The following is a 27,479-nucleotide window of genomic DNA, read 5'->3' as shown; positions in this document are numbered from 1 at the left end:
AATATCACTTACCTGCGTGGAGTAAGTTACTACAGATACCAACTTCCACACATCTGTTTAAGATCAGTCTGGCTTTCAGCTGTTTGAGGCGTGCCACCAATTGACATTTTGAAAAACCTACAAGTGATTTATAAAATCGTAAAGCAAACCAATTTTTTTATTTTTTTTATTTCTCAGACTTAAATAGTAATCTTGAAAAATAAAATATACAAGTAAGACTATATCTTAGTTCTATATTAATGCACACTATACAAAAAGTATGTACAACTCACACATCATGTTTGATCATCTTAGCCAATGCTGTGTATCCAGTGATCAGTCTCATGATATCACATCTCATGCCTCCATTTTACTATAAGACACAGATGCATTAAGGCTTTATTGCTTCAGATAAAGGCTCAAGGCAGCATCACAGCCCAGGGTGGGACCCTCACAACCCCTAGGAGGAGGGGTTCCACCATGGCAGGACCACAAGACTTGCTGCCAGCCTTCTCTTCTGATGTTTCCCATTTCCTATCACGCGTCAATACTCACCGGGGCTTGGTCTGCACTCATGTCCACAGCCATTGCTTACGCAGGTCTGACCCTCAGGACAATCTTCTACTAGTCCACACATTTCAGCGCACACTCCGTCATCTAGAAAAGAGAAATAGGGCAGTATGAGTAGACATTATTAACATGTTAAAAACCTGTGAGTGCCCCATTCTGTTACCATAGTACTGAAATAGCATTTATTGCCTGAATATGTTCATGAGTAATGGCAGGCGGGAGTCGATACGCCATTCCCTCAGAACCTTGAACCTTCACTGACTTTTCTCAACACAGAAATCCAAATCCTACCTGCCTCATTGTGAATCCACCCCCTAGAGAGAAACCGTCCCCCGGTATGTTCCAGACTCAAACATGAACAACAAGTCACCAAAATGGCGGCTGTACAAGAAGTTACATCATCTTTGCTTTGGGACTCATGACATCAGATGTCTCCCCCGACTCTTAGGCCCTAAACATGAAGTAGTTTCCCACTTGATGCGGAGGGACAAGAGGAGGACAAACGGATCAAATTGTATAAGGTAAACTGTGTACAGAACAACTATGTCCTTTCCCTTCATGCCACTGGTGTCCTGACCTCAGAGCAGGGATAGCAAGGCTGGTGACAGGGTTTAAAAGGCTAATGCAGGGGTAGCAGTGCCTGCCTCTGAATGGATGACCGAGGGCTCGGATAAGATGATGCCCTCCTCGTATGGACAGCTGGGCAGGGCGTTCACCTCAAGCTCCCTACGACTCCTCTCCCCGCTCTGTGGCACGCTGGGTCCTGCCATGCGATGTGATATGAAAGTGTATGTGTGAATGTGATGGGGCATGCATGAAAGTGACTGGGCATGTTTGAATATGACATGGTTCATTTGAAAGTGTATGGTATGTCTAAATGTAAAAGGGTATGGGAGAACGTGAAGGGATATATGTGAATCCGAGTGCCACGTGTTAATGTGAAGGGGTGTATGTGAGTGGAAAAGGGTATTGTTAATGTGAAGATGTTTATGTGAATGGCATGTGCGAATGTGAAAGGGTATGTGTGATTGTGAAGGGTCATACATGAAATTCAATGGGTATGGTTGAATGACAGGATTCTTGTAAAAGTGAACGGTGTGTGCCTCTCTTCTACGTCTCTCACCTGTCCCCTCTCACACTCCCCTCATCATCTCTTTCCATTGAATTCTTCATTTGTCTGTTCGTCTGTCTGCCTTTTACTTTCCTACCCATCCGTCTCACCGCCCTCTTGCTTTATCTCTTTTTCTCACTAACTCTCACTCAGTGCCTCGGTCTCATTATTTCGTGAATGACTGTCCATTTCTTTCTCGCACTGAGGGGCAAAATACCAACAACTAGCGATATTTATCGCTAAATGAGCTTTACAATTTTTTTTTTTTCGCCAAGCTTCGCCGGATATTATCGCAGAGATAACGTGCTATTAGCAACGTCTAGCTCCAACGCGATAAAATATTCAGCTATAGCGGCAAAATGCGTGAATATCGCTGGGAATCCAGCGATATTCAGGCATTTACGCCAATAGGTTCTTAACCTGAATATCCAACTTCCATTGGATATACAGGCTAAGAAGTGGTCTGAGCAGGCGTTAGCTTTTGAAGATATTCACGCTTAGCGCGAATATTTTCATTGCTACGCCTGCTTTGCTAATAGGCGATAGCGGTCGCTAACAGGTTGGGTACGCCCACTTTGCAGGTCAGCGACATTTATCGCTAATGACATGCAAAGCGGGCCCCAAACCGCTGGCTATCGCCTCAAAGCTGTCGCTATCAGTTAGCGACAGCTTGCTAATAAGGCGATATAATTATCGCTGCTTAGCGGCCTGAAATCTTCCCTTCCCACGCCTCCATCCTTCTCTCGCTGCATCGCTCACACTTCCCCTTTCACTGTCATACTGTTCCACTCTTCTCTCTCTCGTGTTTCTCCATCGGTCCTCTAATCTCTCAATCTCTGTCTTTCCTCACTCTCTGCATCTTGCTCTCTCTTATCTCACTTGCCCTCTCAATATCTCTTCTCTCCCAATTTTTCTATCCTTGTAACTCACAAATTTCCCTTTTTCATTCTACTTTCCCCTTCTCACCATCTTTCTGCCCATCTATCCATCCATCCATCCATCTCTCTGTCTCTGTCTCTCTCTCCATCTCATCCCCACTGTGGGGCAGAGAGACAGATACCCATTGAAAGGGTAAATCACACCCATATGAACACAGCCAGCTCACACCTCTGCAGAGGGGAGGGGCAAAGCACCCCCTTGTTTTTGTCTTTTGATCTGCAGACCTCATCATTTAGGGTTCACCAGGGGGTGCGGCTCTGGGGTTACCCCTTCAGACCCCTAGCACTGCCTTTGCAAACTCTGGCCTCACAGGTGGCAAAAGAGGCATGAAGAACAGCATGTAACCCATGCAGGAATTGTGCCGTTTCATTTCTACAGCTCTGATTGGGGCATTACACTTTGTTTGGTAAAAGAAATGCATGTCAAATCAGCACTCTTAGGATATATCATGAAATGAAAAATGAAAAATGCTAATTTTTTTTAACCTGTTTTCATGCTTCGGTACGGTTGAGAAAACAAAAAACAAGCAATGGCAAAGTCAATAGGTTCGACCCTTGCAAACTGGTGAGATGTTTAGGTTTTATTACTGTGAGAATATAACACCAGGAAATGCTGATTCAAAACAGCACAATAAGCTGGAGTATAATTTTTATAGAGCAGAGGGGGTCCTTTCAGCAAGCAACTGTACATAAGACAGACATTGAATTTACACCTGGGTGACATTTTAATTATGCTGAAATATTCAAAGTAATTTCACATTAATCTGATGTGAAATCACTGGAAATTAAGCGATTATGTCCACTTGCATAATTATGAGCAAAAATGCCTACACAAGAGTACAGCAACAGAGCACAGGGGATGGCTGGCCGCTGCTCTTCCTGTTCGGTTGCATTTAGCGCTATTTTCTCAGCGCAAATTGCATCATTGGGTTCATTTGGGAAATGATGCATTTTGTGGTATGAAAATAGCACTAAACTACACGCGAGTCCGAATATTTTGGCTGTAACTTGCCATAATAACGCTATTGCAAACTATGCGTGTTACACTCACGCTTAATAGAAACCCTTTTCACCTGTAATTCACCGTAATTTAGAACATTAATGTTGTGTATATAATCTTGTGTAAGGGTTAATTTTTCTTTTTTGTGGTGTTCATGGACTCAGGGGCATATTTACAAGGTCCTATTGCCACAAGAATGTCACTTTTTTTGACATTCCTGAGGCGATACGGGCTTCACCTTATTTAAAAAGCAGTGCTAAGCTACTTCACATAGCTAAATGCGGTCTTGTAAATAAGGCACCCTTTCACGCTGTGGTATATAAATAAATAATACCGGGACTATTTTTGACTATATTAACAATAACAGATAGCTCAATAAATAAGAGGCAGGATCCGATGTGTCCGAGTCAAAAGGATTTATTCAGGCAAAAGGGAAGGGACTGGAACGGGACAGCCTGAAATAAAACAGGAAGGACGGAAGGCAGCTGCACCATTTCATCGACAGTGCCGCATATATATAGTAATACATTTCCAATACATTACATACAGTAGGCGTAACTTATGACAAACGTAAGATAAGAGTGCATGGGTGGAGAAAGAAAGGCGTGTACAGGGCGTGTAATGAAACATGTGGTAGGAAACGTCACGGAAGTGTCATGAATGGGGCGGAAACATGGAGGGGGCTACTCGAGCAGCTGGGACCTTTAACCTAGTGGTGCGCACAAACGGGCAATGACGTGTTACCAGGGAGAACTGGGGGCTATGACTTCTGCACTAGAAGAGGAGACTAAAGTCTGCGGTGTCAGGACGACATGTACCTATGGCATATCTGGTATCTGGTGTTTGGAGTACATGTTGATAGAATCCAAAAGTTATCAGGGCAAAGGCTACTTCACACTAAGACTGGTGCATGCATTATTCTACATGTATTGCGTGTGCTAGGAATATTCTATGAATATTAATACAGTATGTCTCTTACATGGAGACAGAAAGACTAGACCATAGCTGGAACTGTTGATGCAGTTCAGTAGCTTAGGAATGCAGAGAAGGAGGGCTGGACTGATAACTAGAAGCATAACATACTCTTGGCAGACAGGCAGGCAGAGCCAGGCCGGGCCGGGCCGGGCACCGCGAGGCAGGAAATAAGTGAAGGGTCAGGGATGCAGGTGGGGGCTGCATCGCTCCTCGGAGAGGGTTCAGGAGACTGGAGCTTGAATCTGATGTCCGGGCCCTTTTGAGGCCTAGGAACGGGGACAATGCAATGAATTAATGTGCACATTGTGAAACGGGGCAACATAGGCCTAATACTCTTTGCTTTCACGAGAACTGGAAACTGGCATACTAGAGTTGGACACAACTATGATTGCGTCTTTAATCGATCATAGGGGATACATGCATATCGATCATGCACATAGAACATAGAGTGGGGAACACGTAGGCACATATAACATGGCAAAATTTACTTTTCCACATTCCCTCCTTGTGCCCTACGTTTCCATCAGGAAACATCAATATTCATGATAACATCTATCTGTTCATATAGCATCATTTGCTCGTCTCGAATTGTCTTAGAACGGGACATAGGACTAGGAATACAAGAGGTAGCACACATGCCGCAAATCGCAGGGCCACATTGTAAACAGAGGCAGCAACTGAATATGATAATTACTGCTATACCTAGGAATGACAATACTTTCCATCCCCAGGCAGATATGATACTCCAGAGCCAACCGGACCATGTCCAGGTGCCTGGATTCTGGTGTAACTGATGGGCAATTTTATGAAGTCTGGTTATAGCTGAATAAACAGACGGCGCGTTATTTGGAATGAAAATGCAGCAACTAGATCCGATGACTCTACAAGCTCCTCCTCTATCGGCCAGTATGACGTCAAGAACGAGACGATTTTGGAGCACAACAAAACGCATAGCAGATTGCTCTTCGGTTAAGTTGCCTAGAGCGGAAGTAGTCTCATTCACTACTGCTTCAAGGGTTCTGGTTAACCTACGTATTAACTTACTATTCTGGACAGGACCTATAAAGAAAAAGAAACCTTTGTTGAAGTCTTGATACTGTTCTAGAGCAGTTTCAGTTTGATCGACAATTGGGGACTCGGTCTCCCTTTTATGTCTAACGTGTACTAGATGTGTGTTTCTGTGATAATCAGATGGGGCTAGAAAAACTGGTGGCAGTAGGAAGGCAATGTAACATGTTCCATCCCAATCGAGGGGCAGGCGGATATATGCGGTTTGACCACAAACAAAATAGGAATGACGTGAGGCTTTGAAAATAGATTTCCCACTGTCACTATACTCGACCACAGTAGTACAATCACTATGTCCTACATGTGTGGAACCATTCTTTCTGACACATAATTCGCCTTTGACTGGTAGTACTGAAATAGCAGGCAAATCTGGAGTAGTATCGGACTGGACATTCAAAACCATGAAATTCGAGGAATAATTACCTAAATCATATACTTCATTTTCTAGATCTAACCCTGTTCTATGGGTAAGACATTGCTTGTCTGGGAAACATTTTCGATTCAGAAGGGACATATCAGTTGAGGATGACGTTAACGTGGACCATGCTCCACACGAACCATTATGTGAAAACGGATAAGGAAAAAGTGGCAGAACTCCCTTCGGTGTCTGGAAAGGGGGGAGTCGACCACACACCCAACAATTAGTGGCATTGCTGGTCTGGTGTGAATAGTGCAACATTCGGATAAAAGTGTTGTTACGCATAGCAAGACGATAGGATAACTCGTGAGGAGGCAGATCACTAAATGTGTGCTCTAGTGTAACATTAGAAAACATATGTACATGTGAAATAGGAAAACATAAATGTAACGCATAACTTATGCATGTAACCATAAGACTTAGGAACAACAAAAAGAATAGAACGATAATACATCTTTTAGAGTTTTGACTAACTCTCTCACTGTGTGGGTCTATCTCATACATGTCAGGAACCTGTCTAACCGTTTCACCCGAGAGGGACTTAGACAATTAAACTGGCTGACTTACTTTACTAGACCGGAGCTTTGCTTTATACTCCTGCTGCGGAGTTTTCTCTAACAGGGGTATTTTAGATTCATAGTCTGGACAGTCCTTGGGGACGGGGCAGTCCTTGAGAAATGTCTTATTTCTGAGTCCATGAAATTTCTTGATGTGGCTCATATGTAGCCACCCCTTGCGGTTTTCGAGCTTCACTGCAGTCCGGGTGGTAAGGAGGACAAGACGGGGCTGCTTCCAATGGGGCTCCAGCGGACTTGAACGATCAAAATTGCGAACCAAAACAAAATCCCCCGGAACGACTTCATGCGGTTTCACTTCGGTGTTGTCTGGAAATGCAGCGGCAACCTGTGAACGACAAGATTGTAGTGCAGACATCAAGGAGGCAAGGTAATCTGTCAGCATATTACTGTCAACATCGGTTATGCTACGGGGTCTAGGTGCACCCCACATGTTAGGGGGGCGACCAAATACTATCTCGTAGGGAGATAGACCTGAACGGGAGTGAGCGACCATTCTCATGTAAAAAAGGGCAACTGGCAGTGCTACTATCCAATCTACACCTTTCTCTGCACACACTTTGGCTATGCGGATTTTCAAAGTCTGGTTATGTCTCTCTACGAGACCGGCTGCTTCAGGATGGCGTACACAATGGAACTTCCACTGGTACCCTAACAAAAGGGAAACTTGTTGCATGAGCTCGGATGAGAATGGCTGGCCGTTATCTGAATACACGACCCTAGGTAGTCCATAGCGGGGAAAATACTCACGAACCAACTGCCTGGCAGTGGTCGCGGCTGTATAATCTGGAACTGGATATGCCTCTGTCCACCTGGACAAAGCACATACAACTACGAGAACATACTTGAAACCTCGACATCGCTCCATCTGAATGTAATCCATTTGGAGGACCTCAAAAGGGTGGTCAGGAGGATGGAATCCACCTTGTTCCACCGGGACACTTATACCTGGATTGAACTGACAACATATCATACAGGTACGTACTTTCTGCTTGTCTGCTGCTCGTAAATGCTTGTTGAACCAGAGGTTCTGGATACTGTCTAACATGGCTTTTTCTCCTAAATGTGCTGGACTATGTGCGGTGTTAATAATGATTTGAACCATAGAGTCGGGGAGAAACCGTGTGGCTTTTCCCTTCGTCAACCATCCTTGATCTGTCTGGACCCCTCCTTGTTCGGACCATTTCTTGATTTCATCGGGAGTAGCATGTAACTGTATGTCTATGACATCTTGTGTAGGGTCCTTAACTGTCATACAAGTAGTCTGTTCTGGAGTGAGTGTCTGTGTCGTGTTAACTGGAATGTCTGGAGTCTGAGCTGTAAGCTTGGCTGTTCGATCTGCTAGATCGTTACCTTGGGAAATGATATCAGTGACTTTCGTATGTGCCTTGCACTTCATGATAGCGATAGCTGTCGGTAAATGTATTGCATCTAACAGAGCTTGAATGAGGAGACCATGCTGAATCTTGGTTCCATGAGAAGTCATGAAACCTCTCTCCTGCCAGAGCACTCCAAAGTCGTGTACGACTCCGAATGCGTAACGTGAATCTGTGTATATGTTTACTTTCAGGTTCTAGGCACTTATGCAGGCTTGGGTCAGAGCGATAAGCTCTGCTGCTTGAGCAGACAGGGTGTCAATACGATGTGTTTCTATAACTTCGGTTTCAGTAGTCACTGCATACGCGGCTACTAGTTCTCCTGTACTTGTTCTCATACATGAACCATCCACATAAAGTGTCAGGTCGGGATCTGGTAATGCAATGTCTGTCAGGTCTTGTCTAGGCTTTGTCATGATGTTAACAACTTCCACACAATCATGTGTGGCAGGATTTGAAGTAACAGACGGTAACAGTGTAGCTGGATTTAAAATGTTGCAGCGTCTGATTTCTATGTGTGGCTGAAATAATGTCAGTTCATAACCTGTTAAACGTGCAATTGTCAAATGCTGAGTCTGTGTTCGGTTTAAAAGAACTTCCACGGAGTGTGGAACTTGTACTGTCAGGGAGTGTCCTAACACTATGGAATCACTCTGCCTGATAGCTAGAGCTGTGGCTGCAACGGACTTGAGGCACGCAGGCAGAGCCTGGGCCACTGGATCTAATGTGCTAGAAAAATAAGCACAGGGCTTGTATTGTCCTGCTTGATCTTGTGTGAGAACAGATAATGCAGTACCATCACGTTCTGTGACAAAAAGTGTAAAAGGCTTACTGTAGTTCGGTGTTGCTAGAACGGGTGCATTACATAAAGCTTTCTTTAACTCATTAAAAACAAGTGTATGTTCCTGGGTCCAAGGGAGGACAGTCGATACGGCTGCCTCCTGTGTCGTTAACTGTATCAGTGGCTTGGCTAGAAATGCATACTGAGGAATCCATTGTCTGCAGTAAGAAGTGAGGCCGATAAAAGCTCGCACCTCCTTCTGTGTCTTGGGCTGTGGAAGACATGCTATTAACTGGATACGGTCAGGTGTCAACTGCCTACCCCTCTTGGACAGTAAGTGTCCTAAGTAGACCACTTGCTGGACACAGAATTGTAATTTAGAAGGGGACACCTTGTGCCCCATCTCTGCCAGAAAATACAGAACTGTAAGTGACGCACACTCGCAGTCACGTTCAGAACGGGCTGTGATCAGTAGATCATCGACATATTGGAGCAGGGCAGTGTCAGTTGGCATGTGAATATTGTCTAGTTGTCTCTTAAGTGCTTGACTGTAAATGCTAGGACTTTCTGTGAAACCTTGAGGTGCTCGTGTGAATTTATAGCTTCTTCCATTTAAACAGAATCCGAAAAGGAACTGGCTGTCTGGATGAATGGGGACACTGAAAAATGCGTTCTTGAGATCGATAACTGTAAAGAACGTAGCTTCAGAATCAATGGCTGTCAAGAGGGATGAAATATCTGGGACCACCGGGTACTGAGGTATGATACATTTATTCAGTTCTCGAAGGTCAATCACTAATCGATAAACTGGAGGTGCATTTGGATCCGTACGTTTCAGGACTGGAATGATAGGAGAATTACATATATTGGAGTCAGTTTCTACAACCACTCCTTGAACAATAAGTTAGTCAATTTTGGATAAGGCTGCTACAGCCTCAGGTGGCAATGTGTACTGTCTGATTCGTGGCAAAACAACACCTTGCTTCAGAGTCACACGATGGGGTGTGATATGCATACAACCTACATCAGTTGGACCTTGCGCCCATAAATGCTGTGGTACATTCAATAATCTTGGATCAAAATCACGTAATACATAGTGACCTTTAAAATCACGCAAGAACAGGCGGACCCCTTCTGGGGAGCAGCAAATGACTGCCCCTAATTCTTTCAATGTCTTAATGCCTAACAAATTTTCTGGACAAGATTTCGTGAGTAACAAATCTGTAGTTCGGGACAATGGACCAACTTCTAGAGTGACTGGTTTCGATATTTCATTAACAATAGGCTTTCCTGAAAATCCAAGGGAAATATTTCTAGAGCCTGAGAGTGGAGCCCCTGGAACCTCGTCATGACTGATGGTAGTCCTACTTGCCCCTGTATCAATCAGAAACTTTCTGTCTTTCCCCAATACTTGACTGTGTACATAGGGACCCTCTTGATCTACAGGTATCTCGATGAGAGGCAAGCCTACCTCCCTCTCTAGGCTGTTTCATGAATATGGCTGATAATCTGGATACTCTGTCTGTGCATACTGGTACATCTGCTGTGTAACATGCTGTGTTGCAGCTATAGGCTGCGGTGCGGTAACTGACTGTTGTGCATTCTGCGGTGGCTGGGAAGTCTGTGAAACTTGTTCTTGTCTAGGCGGACGTGGTCTTTCTTTAGTTTTACCAGTAGCTATGTTGTGTTTCAGAACTGCACACTCGTTTATAAAATGACCTGGCTGTTTACAGTAATTGCATGTCCCTTTAACGGGAGTTGCAGGATGACTGGCTTGATTCGGACCCCTCTTCTGACTGTCCTGTGGAACAGATTGTGCAACTAATACTTTCATTTTCGTGTCTTTCATACGTCTCCTTTCGTGTTCCTGCTCTTCCCTGATTCTGTTCTGGTGGTACTGGAGCATTTGTAACATCTGTGACGGAGTGTTAGCTTGCCAGGTACTTTCGACTTTCAGGACTCGATTTTTAACTTGTGGACTTGAATTCTCGACTAGTTTGGTAACAAAAAGATGAGGGTACGATTCACTACTTGTTTTCAGACCACTATTAATAATAAAACATTTTTCAAATCTAGAATAGAAATCACTAGTATCTTCGTCTTGTTTCTGTTTACAGGCTGAGATAGCATCCCAGTCTTCCTTTTTCGTGGCTAGTGATCTTGGCAGAACTTGTATCAATAACTCGGGCAATTCTTTAGCTTTATCCCCAAGACCGGTACCTGGTACTCGTATATTATCTTCAGTTTCTAGAGCTGTCCAATCTATCTTTTTCTCTCCCACCTCCCATTCTTTTTCTTTGAGTTTTTCATATATGCCCGCAGGCAACAGGACCTTTAGCATTTTAATGATATCAGGATACGTGTATTCTCCCATACGGAGCATGTCTTTTAATTCACGGTGGAACCCTGCTGGATCTTTGTCGTGACAGGGAATTAACTTTTTCATCTCTAAGAGCTCCATCTTTGTGATAGGGGTGTAAACAAATACTCGTTCTAGACCACCACCATCTTTCTTGACTGGATGTACTTCTCGTAATGGATTCTGTCTGTCTATGTAGAATGACTTTCTGGGGGTGAGACGTGAACAAAATGTGGATTCAAAAACGTTCGGTATTTGTGGCGCTGTTCTAGAATGACGCTAATTAAATCGGTACCTAGACCTTTCCATCTGCACTGGAGTAACTCGTTCAATACATCGTGTAGAGGACCTGGATCAGAATGTTGATCCTCATACAGCGTAATGAGGTGCTGGATCATATACATACCCACCAGTCGCTGTTCGGCCGGGGGCAGTTTCAGAAACATTTGTGCCACTATTTCGTCTGGAAAAGTGGTAGAATCAGTGGTCCACCGGACTGCCGATCGGGCTAGTTCTTGTTCATGCATTGTACTAAGCTCGCTATAACCTATTCGTGATTTCAGAATGTGATCGGTAACTTGGAATACTTGCTCAAGAGAACACTGTTCTGGTGCTGGAGGAGGAACAGCTTTCTTGTAATCTGGGCGTGAATGTCGGTCAGGAAGTCTAGTTCTACCTACATACGCTATTCTGGAGGGATTCTCGTCGTCTACCTCTTCACTAGAAGAGTCATTCTCTTTCTCGGTTGCTTGTTTTGCTTCTTGTTTCTCGTGTATCTTTATGATTTCCCTACGAATTTTCTTGTACATACTCTCTATACAGTTCTGTGTCTTGTGTTTTCCCTCGGCTATATTGTCACTCCACCTAGTCAGGGCTTTCATTTCTTCTTGATCTTTTTCTGGACAATCTTGCTCTCTTATTAAACAGTTAATCAAAAACTTTAAAATCATGAGCTGAGTCTCGACTTTTCTTTGAACCATGGCTTCGTGAATACTTTCTGGATTCACTCCTGTACGGATAAAACGATATATTCTGTCTAGATGTTCTCCCATATCGGGGAGGGTGTCCAAATAGTCGACAACCCGTCTTAAACGTAATGAATATATGACCATATGACCTTCGCCTGGAACTGGATCATAACGGCATTCAGTAAGGGCTCGCTTGATATCTGCGTATGTAGTCATTTTTGGCGTACGCTGTAACGCTAGTTCATGTAGCGTCAGCCGTCTGGTTTGAGGCGGGGTACGAAGAGAACCTCCCCCCGCGGCTCCTAAACTAGAATCGTCGGTGTATACTGTACGTGCTGGTAGAGTGACTGGCAAAGCGGGTACATGTACTGTGGGCTGGGTCGGGGGTGCTGTAACAGATGCTGTAACGGGTGCTGTAACCTGAACTGAACCCACGGAACCAGCGGCTGGAGGAACAGGAATTACATTATTAACGGGAACAGGCGGAATAGGATTTGTATATTCTGGGACTGTATCGTCCAAATAGGACGAGAGAAAAATATCAGCTGCGGTCGGTTTGTGACGTAGCTTAATCGGGACCAATGGCGGCGGAAAATTACAGTGTGCTTCCGGGGTTGCTTTTGGCAAGCCCTCGGCAAGAAGAGGATACATGCCTTTAATAAGGGCATTTCTCTGTCTGTCTGACTGTTCTGCTCTAACACGTTCACCTTCTTCAATTAATTCCCTTTCCTGGGCTTTTTCTGCGGATTCCCTACTTAATTCTGTTTTTCTGAATTCTTTTTCGGTTCTTTTATGAGATTCTTTGCGCCATAACTCGATGGCATCTTTCTGGGACTGTCTGGCTTTCTTTTTCCATAATGCTTCTTCTACTCGCATGATGCACTCGGCATCCCATGTACCTGATACGGGCCATCTATATTTCTCTTCTAGTTCCTTGGTATAGTCCGCCCATAAGTCTAGATATATTATGGCATCTAAGCCATGCTTGTGATACATAAAATGTCCTGGACTGTCCCTAGGAGGGACAGGAACTGCTTCTTCGAGCAACCCTCTTCTGGTCTTTAACTGACGTAATTTCGAGAATAAAGGCATTTCCGGAATATACTTGAAACACAATACACAATAATCACAGTAATAAAACAGCGAACAAAGCACTCATACCACGACATAAAAATACATTGATAACAGTTCGAACAGAATATTACCTGACACACTGAAAACAGAACACATGAATTTCTCGAGAACTGAACTTTCTAGAATTACTGGATGCACTGCTAAAACAGTACAGAACATACCGGTCCCATAAAGAGACACGTCAGGACCCGTATCCACCTAGGTGAATACTTCGTACTGGATCTGCGTACCCAAACCCATCGGACCAGGGACAAACTAATGCTCCTGTCTAGATACTTCCCCTGCGACGGTACTCACCGGGAAAGCAGAAACTGGAAGGCCTCGGACTGGACTTGACTGGACTGCTACGACGTCGGACTACGAACTTCGGAAACTTCGGTTACAGGTGGGCCTCCGGACACTTCGGACCTTGCTCTCTCGGCTTGGGCTCTGGTCGGGACGAACCGCATTCCACACCGCTTCGTCTGGATGTCGGACCGCAGACGCCGTTTCCTCCGTGGGCCTGAGGGAGACTTGAAGCAGAAATATCTGCCGGTGCGCAGTAGAGTTCCGTCACGGCTGTAGAGGGTCAGGGGACCTGCGTGGCATCGCCAGCGCGTGAGGAAGGGGCTCGTCCCTATTCGGGCGCCATTATGTGGTATATAAATAAATAATACCGGGACTATTTTTGACTATATTAACAATAACAGATAGCTCAATAAATAAGAGGCAGGATCCGATGTGTCCGAGTCAAAAGGATTTATTCAGGCAAAAGGGAAGGGACTGGAACGGGACAGCCTGAAATAAAACAGGAAGGACGGAAGGCAGCTGCACCATTTCATCGACAGTGCAGCATATATATAGTAATACATTTCCAATACATTACATACAGTAGGCGTAACTTATGACAAACGTAAGATAAGAGTGCATGGGTGGAGAAAGAAAGGCGTGTCCAGGGCGTGTAATGAAACATGTGGTAGGAAACGTCACGGAAGTGTCATGAATGGGGCGGAAACATGGAGGGGGCTACTCGAGCAGCTGGGACCTTTAACCTAGTGGTGCGCACAAACGGGCAATGACGTGTTACCAGGGAGAACTGGGGGCTATGACTTCTGCACTAGAAGAGGAGACTAAAGTCTGCGGTGTCAGGACGACATGTACCTATGGCATATCTGGTATCTGGTGTTTGGAGTACATGTTGATAGAATCCAAAAGTTATCAGGGCAAAGGCTACTTGACACTAAGACTGGTGCATGCATTATTCTACATGTATTGTGTGTGCTAGGAATATTCTATGAATATTAATACAGTATGTCTCTTACATGGAGACAGAAAGACTAGACCATAGCTGGAACTGTTGATGCAGTTCAGTAGCTTAGGAATGCAGAGGAGGAGGGCTGGACTGATAACTAGAAGCAGAACATACTCTTGGCAGACAGGCAGGCAGAGCCAGGCCGGGCCGGGCACCGCGAGGCAGGAAATAAGTGAAGGGTCAGGGATGCAGGTGGGGGCTGCATCACTCCTCGGAGAGGGTTCAGGAGACTGGAGCTTGAATCTGATGTCCGGGCCCTTTTGAGGCCTAGGAACGGGGACAATGCAATGAATTAACGTGCACATTGTGAAACGGGGCAACATAGGCCTAATACTCGTTGCTTTCACGAGAACTGGAAACTGGCATACTAGAGTTGGACACAACTATGATTGCGTCTTTAATCGATCATAGGGGATACATGCATATCGATCATGCACATATAACAGAGTGGGGAACACGTAGGCACATATAACATGGCAAAATTTACTTTTCCACAACGCCATATTCAGCGTGAAATGGGTCAATGAGGGTTGTGGTGGATTCCCACCGCAACACCCATTGATTTTGACACTGCCCCATATTTACAAGGGTGGCCTAGATATAGGGCAGCGCCAAAATTAAGACCAAAAAAACCTTGTTTTAGCATGGCGCAACAAGGAGACATGCTTTATTTCGCCTCATATTTGCTGTATGTTGCAGTACATATTAACAGCAAAACACCATGCATGATTGTTTCTGTGCAGGAAGGTGTCCCTTCCTGCACATAAACTATCATTTAAAAAACAAGCATTTGCAATGCCATAGGTCTCGCATTTACACGCTTCTGAACTATTGGCATTGTAAATGACAATGCCTTTTATTCATGTTTTGGTTTTTAAAACCTAAATAAAAGGCATTGGGGCCGATTCACAGAACTTATCTGAGATAAAATCCTAAGCTTACTACTTTTAGTATTTACAGAAGGCTTTTAGTAGTAGTAAAGATAAGACTCCTAACTGTCCATTTTTTGTATATGCGGGATTCACTGTTCAGAGTGAGTAAGTCGTGTGTGTGTATGTGCGCATGTGTGTGCTTTGAGTGTGTGTGAGTGGTGTATGTGTATGCAGGCCTGTGTGTGGGGATATGTGCTTTTTTATTTTCTGATTTTTTTCATTGCATGAAGCTTGACGAAACTTCTAAAACGGTCTCACGGACAGGACACCTAATGATATGTTTCAAATACCCAGTCCCCTCTATGTTTCACAAGTGTGGCACCTCCTTACAAGTCATCAAAACTCACATGTAGACAATGAAACAGGCTAAATCAAGCCAATAATGGAGGGTATATTTAATGGATTGTTGCATATTGATTTATATTGGTGGGGTTGACCATTTTCTTAACTATGTTTTATGTAACTGTCCCTTTTAATTATCAATACATACACTAGGTGCCACATTTATCAAAGTGATGCGTTGCCCTTGCATCGCGCAATGTAACGCAACAGTAATGCAAAACTAAAGTCAGATTTATCGAGCCACGAATGGCCACCTTGGACGTCCCTGTGGGGCTCGGTAAATCTGGAGTAACGCAACAGTAATGCAAAACTAAAGTCAGATTTACCGCGCCGCACATGGTCCCCTTGCATGTCCCTGTGGGGCTCTGTAAATCTGGAGTAACGCAAGAAAGCAGAAGTCGCAGCGTCCATTACTCTGCCCATGGAGGCATTCCATGGGTGGTCACATCCGCCATAAATTTAGGCGCAGTCCCAGATTTTCCATAAGTGTTAAACCTGGGAATATGTCAAAATCCGAAGCCTTCCCAAGGGAGGTGTAACGAGGAGAAATATCTGGAGTTTTCCTTGACTTTTATTCCTCTTTCTATGTGTGCTGCATTAATGAGGAAAATCATCAGGTGCCCCTTCCTGCCCCAAAACAATCCTGCTTACAAGCAAGCACACTTGCAGCATGATGCAAAGCGGCCTTCACTGCGCTGGACAGCCAAAAGTACACCCGTGCAAGGAGAGGACAGGAATGCACCATATAATGTTATATATGGGGCATTCCTGCCCTCTCCCTTTTAGGCGGTGCAGCACCGCAAAGTAGCTGCTGCGTTGCCTGAAAAAAGTAATCATTTCGTTCTTGAGTGGAGTGGCATCAATTGTTGTGATGTCATCAGGTTCAAAGTCATGTCGCATCACTTTGAGATTCAAAGTCATATGTCACTGTAGTGTAGTTCCTATATTCCCAATAGGCTCTGCGCATTGGAATAATATCTTCAATAGTATAGACGTAGGACAGAGGTTAACTAGGTCTTCTACTGACGATATTAGACTTAAGTTTTGTGTGCCAGCTAGCTCAGAGTTCACTAGGAACTTTCTCGAATAGGCGAGGAGGAGTTTAACCTCCCTGGATAGACAAGAAGGGATTTAGTTTGACAACCATAGAACAGGACAACTTTGCTCTCCCTGATCAAGTGTATATCTCTAGAGTCGTGTGAAAACAAAAGACAGCTATTTTACTCTGTCAATACGTGCATACTTAGTTTCACCAGATTGTAGAGAAAAGAAGAGACGGGCGTTTTCAATAAAAGGTGTTATTTATTGATCAGTCTCTTTTCTCATACAAGAGAAATGAATTGCTACAATTGCAATACTTAAGGTTAAGTAGAATGCATATAGTAAAAGCAGGATTATAAAATAATACTGTAAAAGCATGGATATGGTTTCTTAGCCATATGACACTTTAAAATGGATAAAAGATATACATACATATATACATGGACTAATCGTACTCAACTGGTGCTTCTAACTACGCCTACCCCGGTGTACCTGACCTAAGCCTAATATGTGGGAGGGAGTAAGTAGCAGTTTAAGTTAAGTTTGCTTTGCCAAGAATCTGACTCAAGAATTCTCTGTAAGGGTTTAGTCAGCTCAGTACATGGTATTTAGAAGGCAGGAGGGCTGGTATCTCTTTCTCAGGACTCGATATCCCAGTCACCCGCAAGGGTGGGCTGGAAACGCCGGAGGCTGGATTTCTCGGCAGGAGAAAAGACAGCGTCTCTCTCAGCGCGTCAAAAGGGAGGGGCAGCGTCCGTGGGCTCTCGCATCAGCTGGGCTCTCTGGCAAGTAGTCGCTGCTCCAGGTTCATCACCAGTGTCGTAGCTTAGTGCAGCATTGGTATATTTATACCCGAGAGGTGCTGGGTTTGACGTAAGGATAGACATAAGACGTCAATAAAGATGTCACTAAGAACTGATCGTTCTTGCAGTGCTTTACAGGAATTCTCGGACTAAATCAAAACATAGCAGGCGGGGATTTCCCAGGTTGCTGGAGGCTTGTATTTGTTTAAGAACTCGGTGTGCTTTCTAGGGGGCTGGAGGAATAGTGCTTGCTTAATGTGACAGCATGCGCTATGACTAATCTATGAAACGGGTTTCTGTGCCGTTGTATGGATATTAGTGATTTATACTGCAATGTGGAGACGTTCCTGCAATGGCCTTATATTTTAATTATACAATTCCATCTATAAATTTTCTAATTGGGTGATAAATACAAATAACATACTAAATAAATTCAAAACATTACAAAATTTATTTTTTCATTTTTTCAGTTCATTTAAATACTGTTTTTCATCCAAAAAATCACAAGAGAAAGAATTACAATTCATATCAAAAACCTTGACAAAAAACAGAAGAATCATAAATATATACAACACGAATAATATCTAAAAATTATTACCCCTTGGTACCAAGCATATCTCTCAACATATTCACATGCTAACAGTCATACCACACTCAACCTCATACTCAAATGGAGAAGGAACTGAATAGACAGTAAGCAGAATAACAATGCTAGAATATTGGCCACCAGATGTACTAATTGGCCATCGCAGCGATATCAAGGTTTTTGATATGAATTGTAATTCTTTCTCTTGTGATTTTTTGGATGAAAAACAGTATTTAAATGAACTGAAAAAATGAAAAAATAAATTTTGTAATGTTTTGAATTTATTTAGTATGTTATTTGTATTTATCACCCAATTAGAAAATTTATAGATGGAATTGTATAATTAAAATATAAGGCCATTGCAGGAACGTCTCCACATTGCAGTGTTCATGCTCCCCTCTGTTCCTGGGCCAAATTTAACCTTTTGAGGGGGTCCCTTCGTACATGTTTATTAGTGATTTATAACCAGACAAGGGTCAGGAATAGGAGTATCGATACAGGTCCCTAGATAAACATACTATACCCACTCCACGCATTCATGTCCATAGTTACCAACCTAAGCAATAGTAAACATAACTAAGAGTGCATGTGTATACTGAACTACCCCAAAATACAAAAACATTTTTTTTTTTCTTATTTTGCATTTTTGAAAAAAATGGTACTTCCGAAATACACGAAAATGAGTATAGGTACTGTATGCATTAAAGCAGTGTAATCATTCAAAAAGTATGCACATTTATGTCGGCATGAATGATTTGCGAAAATAACATGAAATGGCTCTAAATACAGAAGAAAAATTGCGAGACCACTCCATCACATATAAATACAATTACATGTAAATATGCTAGAGGCTGAGGTAAGGTATTGTCTCTAGACTTCCTAAAAATAGAAGCTCTGTTCTCTAAGAATAGTTCTACTTTAAGCAGAAGATAAGTGCCAAAAAAAAAAAAAAAAAAGTGTAAATATTTTGGAAAAAAGTTTTGGTTTTCAAGGGAAGAAAAAAAGTTCCAAACAGTTCCAGTAGCTTTTGTGTTTTCAAAGCTGACGGCCAAATACAGAGTTCAGAGAACGCTGTGTGCTTGTTTGCTTAAAGTTAATCTTTTTGTTCGGGGGAAAACATCATTTCAGACAGACTTTCAAAAAAAAACAAAAAAAAAAAAACAGTTTAGCGCCTCAGGTGAAAGTTCGACCAGGTTGGAGAATGTTGCTACCATGCAGTCATGCGCATGATCGCTTTCAGTGATGTTTTGATCAGTACTGCTTACAGAAGGTCGTACCTGGTTGATGCTGCTCTCATCTTGTACTTCACTACTCTTCAGTCGTAGTGGTGAAGTTTCCACGAATGTCGTCATCAGGATAGGTAACCGCTGGGGACAACACGATGCATGAGTCTTTACTGGACCCAACAATGTATCTGCATCCAATGGTACTTCTGATTGTAGTGCAAGACAGGTGTCCAACACGCATTCATCGCCGCACAGCATACATCTTAACACAGGTAAGATACAATTCTGCCATATGGGTCTGAATGAAAGAAACCAGGTCATATTCAGATCTCTTAGCCGGGCTAAACCAAGGACTTTAGTTATGCGGTCCAGATAGCTAGGATCGTTTTCCATTTTTGCTGGAGTCTGGTCTGTGATGTGGCTTGCCATAACGAAGCAGGAGTAGCAAAATAAAGATGCCTGCTACGAGTCCCAACAGGAGTGGAAGGCCGCCAAAGACCGAATGGACAAAATTAGGAAAAATGCCCAGGACGGCTTTGAATGGTGTCAATAGTCCTGAAAAAATTGCCTTAAATACACTCGCGATACCATTCGTATCAGAAATGTTTAAGATTTCGTTTAGCATTTCTGCGAAGTGTAGGGGGCAATTTGTTGATAATAATGTGTGTATCTCTGCAGTTGCCCTTGCAACTTGGAGATCATACGTTTCTTTTGATGACGTCAAGTTACAGGCGTCTGTAGGAGCACAGTCTTCATTCTGCTTAAAGTATCAATTCGAATAGAAGAGATTTTTAAACATGGCCAAATTTTTTCCTCCCTGTCTGGAGTGTCATTTGGAAACAATACTCGCTCACAGCAAGTGACCATGGAACTCACGCTTACTAGATAAGGTTTTCCTGGCAGCAAGCCACAACATCTGTGATCCACAATTAGAATGTAGCTCCCGTTAGAAAGCAGTCTAAAGAATGGCTCTATTCGCGTTGCAGGTGTGCCGAGCTGGTGACATGAAAGGTTGTTTGAAGTCCCCTCACAGGCCCCATGTAAATTTATACCCTGACATAGACGTATACCACTTAGTGATCTTTCACAATTATTACCACTAAGAAATACACTCTGTCCTTTATTACTATAACATGTGTGAGTATAAGGTAGGTTCCATGTTGACTTAATGTATCCTTTACCCAACCTTTCATACTGGCCTGCCTGTATATATTTTTGGCAGTATCGAAATTGGAAAGTTGTTATCGGAATAGTTATGATTCCGTGTATTATCCATTCAATGACAGGTCGTTCTGACATTGTCAATGGTAATCTCTCAAGTTTTTCAATGCTCAGAATTGTATGTTCTGCACCCTTTTGTGCCAAGCTGATTTGTGTATCAGTAAGGTTAAAGATAGAGAATAATGACGTTGTGTTGATTAAACGCCAAGGCACGTAGCCTGAAAGTAGATTTTGTAACGTCCAGCCAAGCTGTACAATAGAACGCAATTGGGACTGACCGTGTTGCAACATCAGTAAGTCTTGCTCTATTATATCGATTGCAGATGATACAATACTGTACAGTGAATATATTCTGGAAGACAGTCATTAACCCATTGTCCACAACAGAAAGTGATTTTTCCAAATTAATGCGGTCAATTTCCCGTATTTTCTCTGCTGTCTCAATTTGAGTTTCTTTCCAAGCTTCGTTGTAAGCTGCATATATAGAGGCCGCTATGAAACGTTTTTGACGCTGTTTGCGTGGTCCCATAATGAAATCACACAAGTCAGCACCTTCTTTAAGTAAAGTCAAGTGTTGCTTAATTTCTGCCAGTGTGGATGTCTGTAGCCATTCGAGGCAGAGTTTTCCTACACTGTATGTGGTTAAAATCCCTGGATGTGGTCTCTGGGAGTATCTAGGGTCTGGCCTGGTCAATTTGAACACCTGTATTTTGTTCAGGAATCTATCTTCACAGTTATTTGTATCTGTGGGCCAGATCAACCATTTTTTCCAATCAGGATGTGTTCTGTTTCGGTTTAAAATATGGGATACGTCTATCTCAACATCTGTAGTGCTATTACTCTCATGTGTTGGCTTTGGAATAGACGGTTTGTTTAAATCTTTAATTTTGGCTTGGCCAAGACAGGTTGTCTGTTGAATTGTGTCATTCAAAAATATAATTTGTTCTGGGATCATGCAGGCTCTGAATAATGATTCTATACCTTGGACCTCCCAATCTTTTGTGCCCCAGATTGTTTTTGTTTCAATATTATTGTTCTAGAAATCAAAACCAAATGTATTCATTTTGTCAAAAAATGTGTCTGAATAGATTAAGTTTGTGTTTGTAAGCATTGTTTTCATTCCTGTCTTATTTAACAGTTTGAAATAAAACGTTTCTGCATCACTTGTGTTAAACCCTGAGAAGTATGAAAATGTATCATAAAATGTTTTTGAACTGCCTTTTGGTGGAGTTGCAATGTTCCCATTGATTATAATTAAAAACATTTCTAGGTTGAGCAGATTTATGCAGATAATGGTTACAATAGTGGTTGTAACAGTACATCTGGTCATAATTAGATGAACCTTGTAAATAATCATGTTCTGTAAATTTAGCTGACATCACTAGGTCTGACATCATATCATGAATACTTTCAAAGTCCCAATCATCAGAGAATGTGCTTGGTTTTACATGATGAGGATACTTCAAGAGCTCGACCGGGCCATAGATTTCGTAATCAGTTTTGTCCCATGCTACCCCTCCGGGTATAGGATTGGCTGCAGTTTACTGAAGAAAGTTCTCTTTTCTCGATGTGCGAAGACTTGTGTGGTTTCAGGACCAAGTTGATATTCTGACTTGCTGTGTCCATTGTAACATATTTTCCCTCAATGAAATGTCCCAAGTATAGTACCATGATGAGCCAAAGTATGAGGACAAATACACCTTGCCACCCAAAATTCAATCCATGGAGAAATCAGATAGGTTTCTTGTAGTTGATGAGAGTTCTTTTACTTTGTCTTTAAAAGTCTTTGACGTTGTTGGCTGTTCCTCAGGTTCGGTCGGATCCTCAGAAAAATCATCGAAGTTGATAAAGTAGCCTGATGCAGTTCGGTCAATTGTTTCAATTGCTTCTGGATTTCTTTTTGCTTATGAAATTTGCATTGTTTCATTAGCATAGTGAGTGGTTACATCATTGTAGATTGGTGTTTCTTGATGCATTATTGCGATTTGGGTTTCAAGAGGTTCAAGTTCCATGGCTTTGTTGCATAGTCCTTGTTGATTCACTGTAGGTTTATCAAATGTGATTAGTCTCTCAGTTTGAACCTCTGTGTTTGTAGCAAACTTTGGTGTTCTGCTACTTCTTGGGAGTCCACTTGGCCTACTACTTATTATCGGCCACATGTTTGTGGTTTAACCAGGTCGATGGATACAACTCGGTTCTCCTTTTTACCAGCAAGGGGCGGTAATACAATTGATCTTGTCCCGTTAATAGCCAATACAGGTACAGCTTTTCTGTAAGAAGGCCCAAATTCCTTCTTTACCGCGATCTTCTCTGACCAGATGCCCGATTTTTGGAATCCAGACAGACCTTGCTGGGACAGGTGGTTTCCCTTCAGTGGTTGTTGGCTGTTTCAACTTTATGTTGCTCAGGTCCTTTCTTTTTTCATGTAAGTCCTGTAAAATAGCCAAACGATCTTTGATATCAAAGCATTTTTCTTTCACCACTGAAGTTTGACTATCGAGGTCCTGGATTAACATTCTAGTCCCGAACAATAGTTCGTACGGACTGAGACCTCTCAGAGAATTTCTTGGCAGATTGTTAAGACTACGTTGGACACTTATTAAATGTTTGACCCACCCAGCCCCCGAACCTAATACCTATGCTGTTATAGATTGCTTTATATCACGTTTTTTTCTTTCCACAATTCCGTTTCCCTCAGGATGAAAGGGACAAGAGTACCGCAATGCAATGCCCATGCTGGCCATGCCCCCCCTCTAAGCTCGAAAGTCAAAGGCAGGACACTGGTCAGAATGTAGCATGCCCCTTGCGTATATGCCATTTTAGACTCGCAAATCTTTTTTATAACAGTTCAGACGTCAGCCGAGAGCTGGGGTCTACATATTAAGTGAAGATAGTCTCTATATGTTAATGTGACGCATTATTCATACTGGGTGTTTTATATGTATTGCTTAATCCCATTTTGAGCGAAATGCCATGGCAATACACCGTCTGTCGCCACTGCGATCTCTGTTGCAGTCCGGGCAGTTTTTCGCAAAACTGTGATATTGCAGGCTCATTCCTGGCCACCAGTATATTGATTGTAATTCCTCTAGTGAATCCTTAAGCTTAAGGTGTCTAAGACCCTCACCCATATGTGCATCTGCTATTAACAAGATTCTCCTGTTCGTGTTTGGAATTACTCTATCCCCCACTCCAGGGATTTGAGCAAAAGGAACGGAGTTTGCATCGATTATGTATGTATAATTGAGTGGATAGTTGATGGGTAGCGCTGAGCAGTCGCCTTTTGATGACATTTTCACCGCCAGCATTTTTTCCCCGTCAATGTATTTTTCCGAACGCTTTTTTGTAGCTACGGAAGCCGATTTAGTTGCTTCCGCTCTGGCTGTCTCAGCCAATGAATTCCCTGCAACGTGAACGCCATCACGCTGATGACTCAGTGAGTGTATCACGTGAGTCTTTGGTAGTTCTTTCTGTAAAAGAATTACTTGTTCCCAAAGCTATTTTTGCTCAATTGTGGCACCTGTGTCATCTTTGTAACCGTTCTGAATCCATTTCTGTAAATCGTTATTGTATGATTTGACGCAGTAATACGAATCACACACTATTAGTGTCGGGAATTGGCGATCGGCATTATCTAGCGCCATTTTTAACGCTACGACTTCAGTTTGTTGTTCTGAATTATTTTCCACTGAGTGTTTTTGTTACCAGAGGTCTCAATTTACCTCCGCGCCACACGTTTTTTACAATCTCGCATGTGGCGTTATAGGCTAGTTTTCCCCAAACTGAGGGTTGAGCATGTCTGTCTGTATATTTTACACAGGCATACTGTTGTATGGGCAGAATGTCGATTGGCAGAGGATATTCTCTTCCATATTCTAGATTTTTAAATTTTTCATGTTCGGATCAAAATAGTATTTTACTTTGTCTGTAGCAAGGGAATTTTCCCATTGAATCCATTTTGGATTTAATGCCACGGTAGTTAGATTACACGGGCTTGTTAATGCCTCAAAGGCTGATTTTGCTGTTATGGGGAGAAGACTGAGATCATGGTACTGGGTAACCCCTCCCCTACTTCCTTAGCCTCTAGCTGGCCTTTATGCCTCGGTGTCCCCCCTCCTCCTAAAGACCAGATAAAGAGCCTGGGAATCTGGCTTGATAGAGCGCTGAATTTCTCAGTCCAAGCTACCAAAACTGCCTCCACTTGTATGGGGTTAATGAAAATGCTCCGCAAAGTGCTCCCCCTACTTCCTTTCCAGGCGAGAAGGGTCCTGGTCCAGGCCCTGATACTCTCTCGCCTGGATTATGGAAATGTGTTATATCTAGGAGCCCCGGTAGCAGTGACTAAAAAACTTCAAGTCACCCAAACTGTGCCGCCCGTCTATTGTTCAACATTCCCCGCTGGCGATCAGCGAGGGATGCTTTAAAAGAACTCCACTGGCTTCCAGTGGCTGCCAGGACACAGTTCAAGGCCATGTGCATTTTGCACAAATCTTTCCATCAAACTGGTCCGGCGGTTCTGCGCCCTTTAGTGCTACCTTACTCACCACCCAGAGCCCTTCGCTCGGCCTCATTGCATCTGGCAACTATGACAAAAGTCAGAAAAGCCCGTTGGGGTGGCCGCTCCTTCACTCACACGGCGGCGAAACTCTGGAACTCCCTGCCCCTAACTCTCAGACAAAATAGCAATAGAATGTCATTTAGGAGAGATTTAAAAACTTACTTGTTTTCAAAAGCGGACTAATTTCCACCCAGGAGCCTCGACAAACCAATTCAGTCTAAAGCGCTGCGAGGCCTCCGGGTGGTTATGCGCTATATAAGTGGAATTTTTCATTTCATTTCATTTTATTTATAACAGTAATCCGTCTGCCTTGGGCCTGGGCTCTTTCCTTTGCTATAGCGGTTTGAACCGCATGTACAATTTTTTCCTTTATACTGAATGTTTTTTCAGCTTCTGTGTACAAATGTGATTTGTATGCTATTGGTACCGTTTCTCCCTCATTAGAGGTTAGGTATGTGAATCCGCATCTTCCTGGGATGACTCGGATTACAAGGTTGCGTGTGTTATCGCGTGTTTGAAGTTTTGTTTTAGCTAACATGTCTGTAATGATCTCAAAATTTCTGTGTGTTTTTGAGTCCAATTGATCGTTTTTAAAATCTGGTCTTATTAAGTCGTAGAGAGGTTTAACCCTCTCTGCATAATTTATAATGTAAGTTCTTCCGAAATTCAGGAAACCTAGAATTGATTGTAAGTTTTTCAGCGTTCTTGGTGCTTGGATTACAGCACATTTCTCTAGGAAATGGTTAGCCAGGCTTTTGCCTTCACTTGATAATTCATATCCTAAAAACAGGAAGTTAGATGGGCAATTCTTGACTTTCTGAAGTTGAATTTGTAACCCTCTGCTGCGAACCCAAGTATTATGGTGTTCACTCATTTCAAGTGAGTATCCAAGTCATCATCTGTTAGATAGATGTCATCGACATAAGATAATGCCTCATCATCATATATTTGTAGTAACTATGTTACTCTTGCTGAGAATAATCCTGGGCTGTTCTTGAACCCTTGTGGCAAACGACAGAAATTTTTCTGCGAGCTATTTATTGAGAACGCGGTCAAATATCTGCATTCAGGTGCTATATTTTGACAAAAGAATCCATTAGAAATGTCTATTGTTTTGTATTTTTTGCGCACTATGCTATTCATTAGTGCTGCACTGTGTGAGTTTTGTACTGCAAAAGTTTTGCAACATGAGTTTAGGTGTCTGTAGTCCAAAACTAGACGATATGAATAGTCTGGCTTGGAGACAGGAAACAAAGGATTGTTCATTTGTGAGGTGCAAGTTTCAATCACCCCCTGGTATTAGCTTCTTGCTTAATTGGATTCGGCCTCTGTGCAGTTGGTTGAGATGTTAACTGGATTTTGTGAGGAGGAGAGTCCTAATCCCATCCCACATGGTTTATATATAATGCAGGAGCTTGGGCTACTGCCCACTTTCTTGCAAGCGTATATTTTTTATGTATTGGAATATGTTTTGAGAAGGCAGGCATAATCATTTCTTCGCCATGAGGGCACTCCCTGACAAACTCCGGTGGCCAGTCATTTTCTGCTAAAAGGACGTCATAGCCTTTGGAGAGATTATCCCAAAATAGACCCCTTATTTTCCTAGTCTTATCCCCCTCTATACGTAATGTTATTTCGTATATTTTATAGGGTTTGCTAACTCTGGTATCTGCAGTTTCCACCTGAATGTATTCATCAGGATCTTGCGAGCTATGCTCACTTATGCTGCGCTGTCTAGCATTGTCTGAGGCCATTCTCAGTTTTTCAGGTGTGTCCTCAGTATCCTCGGCATGTTTGATTACTTTAATACTGGCTACCTTCTTCTTTGGGAATTGTAATTTTTTTACTTTGATGAGCAGGTTCCTTGTCTTTGGACTTGATGTGCTCTCCCTGTGTTCTGACCGTCCTCTTTCCGATTTCTGCGAGGAAGTCTGAAAAGATCGAGAGGGACGTGTATCAATATCTTGATATCTATCAGGTTTCTTCAAGTTATCCCTATTTCTAAGGTTGTATCTTTTCTCAGAGGGCTCCCTCTGGGGAGACTTGTGTCCTTGGTCGAGATCTTTCTCTCCGCCGAGGAGACCTTCCTCTGGACTGGAATCTTTTTTCTTTGGGAGTGGATTGTTTATTTCCATACTAGCTCTTTTTTGGAGTGTTTAAATTATTTTTAATAAATATTTTTCCAGGATTTTCAGTTAGTTGGGGTTTTACTGGTTTCCCACCCAAA

General features: G+C 42.8%; 1 protein-coding gene across 2 annotated transcripts in view; it reads right to left on the bottom strand.

Moving 5' to 3' along the window:
• LOC144772149 (uncharacterized) overlaps nt 1–27,479 on the bottom strand; it is a 58,583-nt gene that overhangs the window by 9,302 nt on the left and 21,802 nt on the right. For both annotated transcript variants that reach the window (XR_013599673.1, XM_078656298.1), the window contains exon 2: nt 535–636. Coding sequence is in view for 1 of the 2 variants with exons in the window: in XM_078656298.1 (XP_078512424.1) it covers nt 535–636 (102 nt within the window). In the remaining variant the exon portion in view is untranslated. The remainder of the gene's footprint in view (nt 1–534; nt 637–27,479) is intronic.

Source organism: Lissotriton helveticus, chromosome 8 (assembly GCF_964261635.1).
Source record: "Lissotriton helveticus chromosome 8, aLisHel1.1, whole genome shotgun sequence".
NCBI lineage: Eukaryota > Metazoa > Chordata > Amphibia > Caudata > Salamandridae > Lissotriton > Lissotriton helveticus.
The sequence above is the reverse complement of the archived record's forward strand: the minus strand, read 5'-3'. Positions and strand labels throughout refer to the sequence as shown.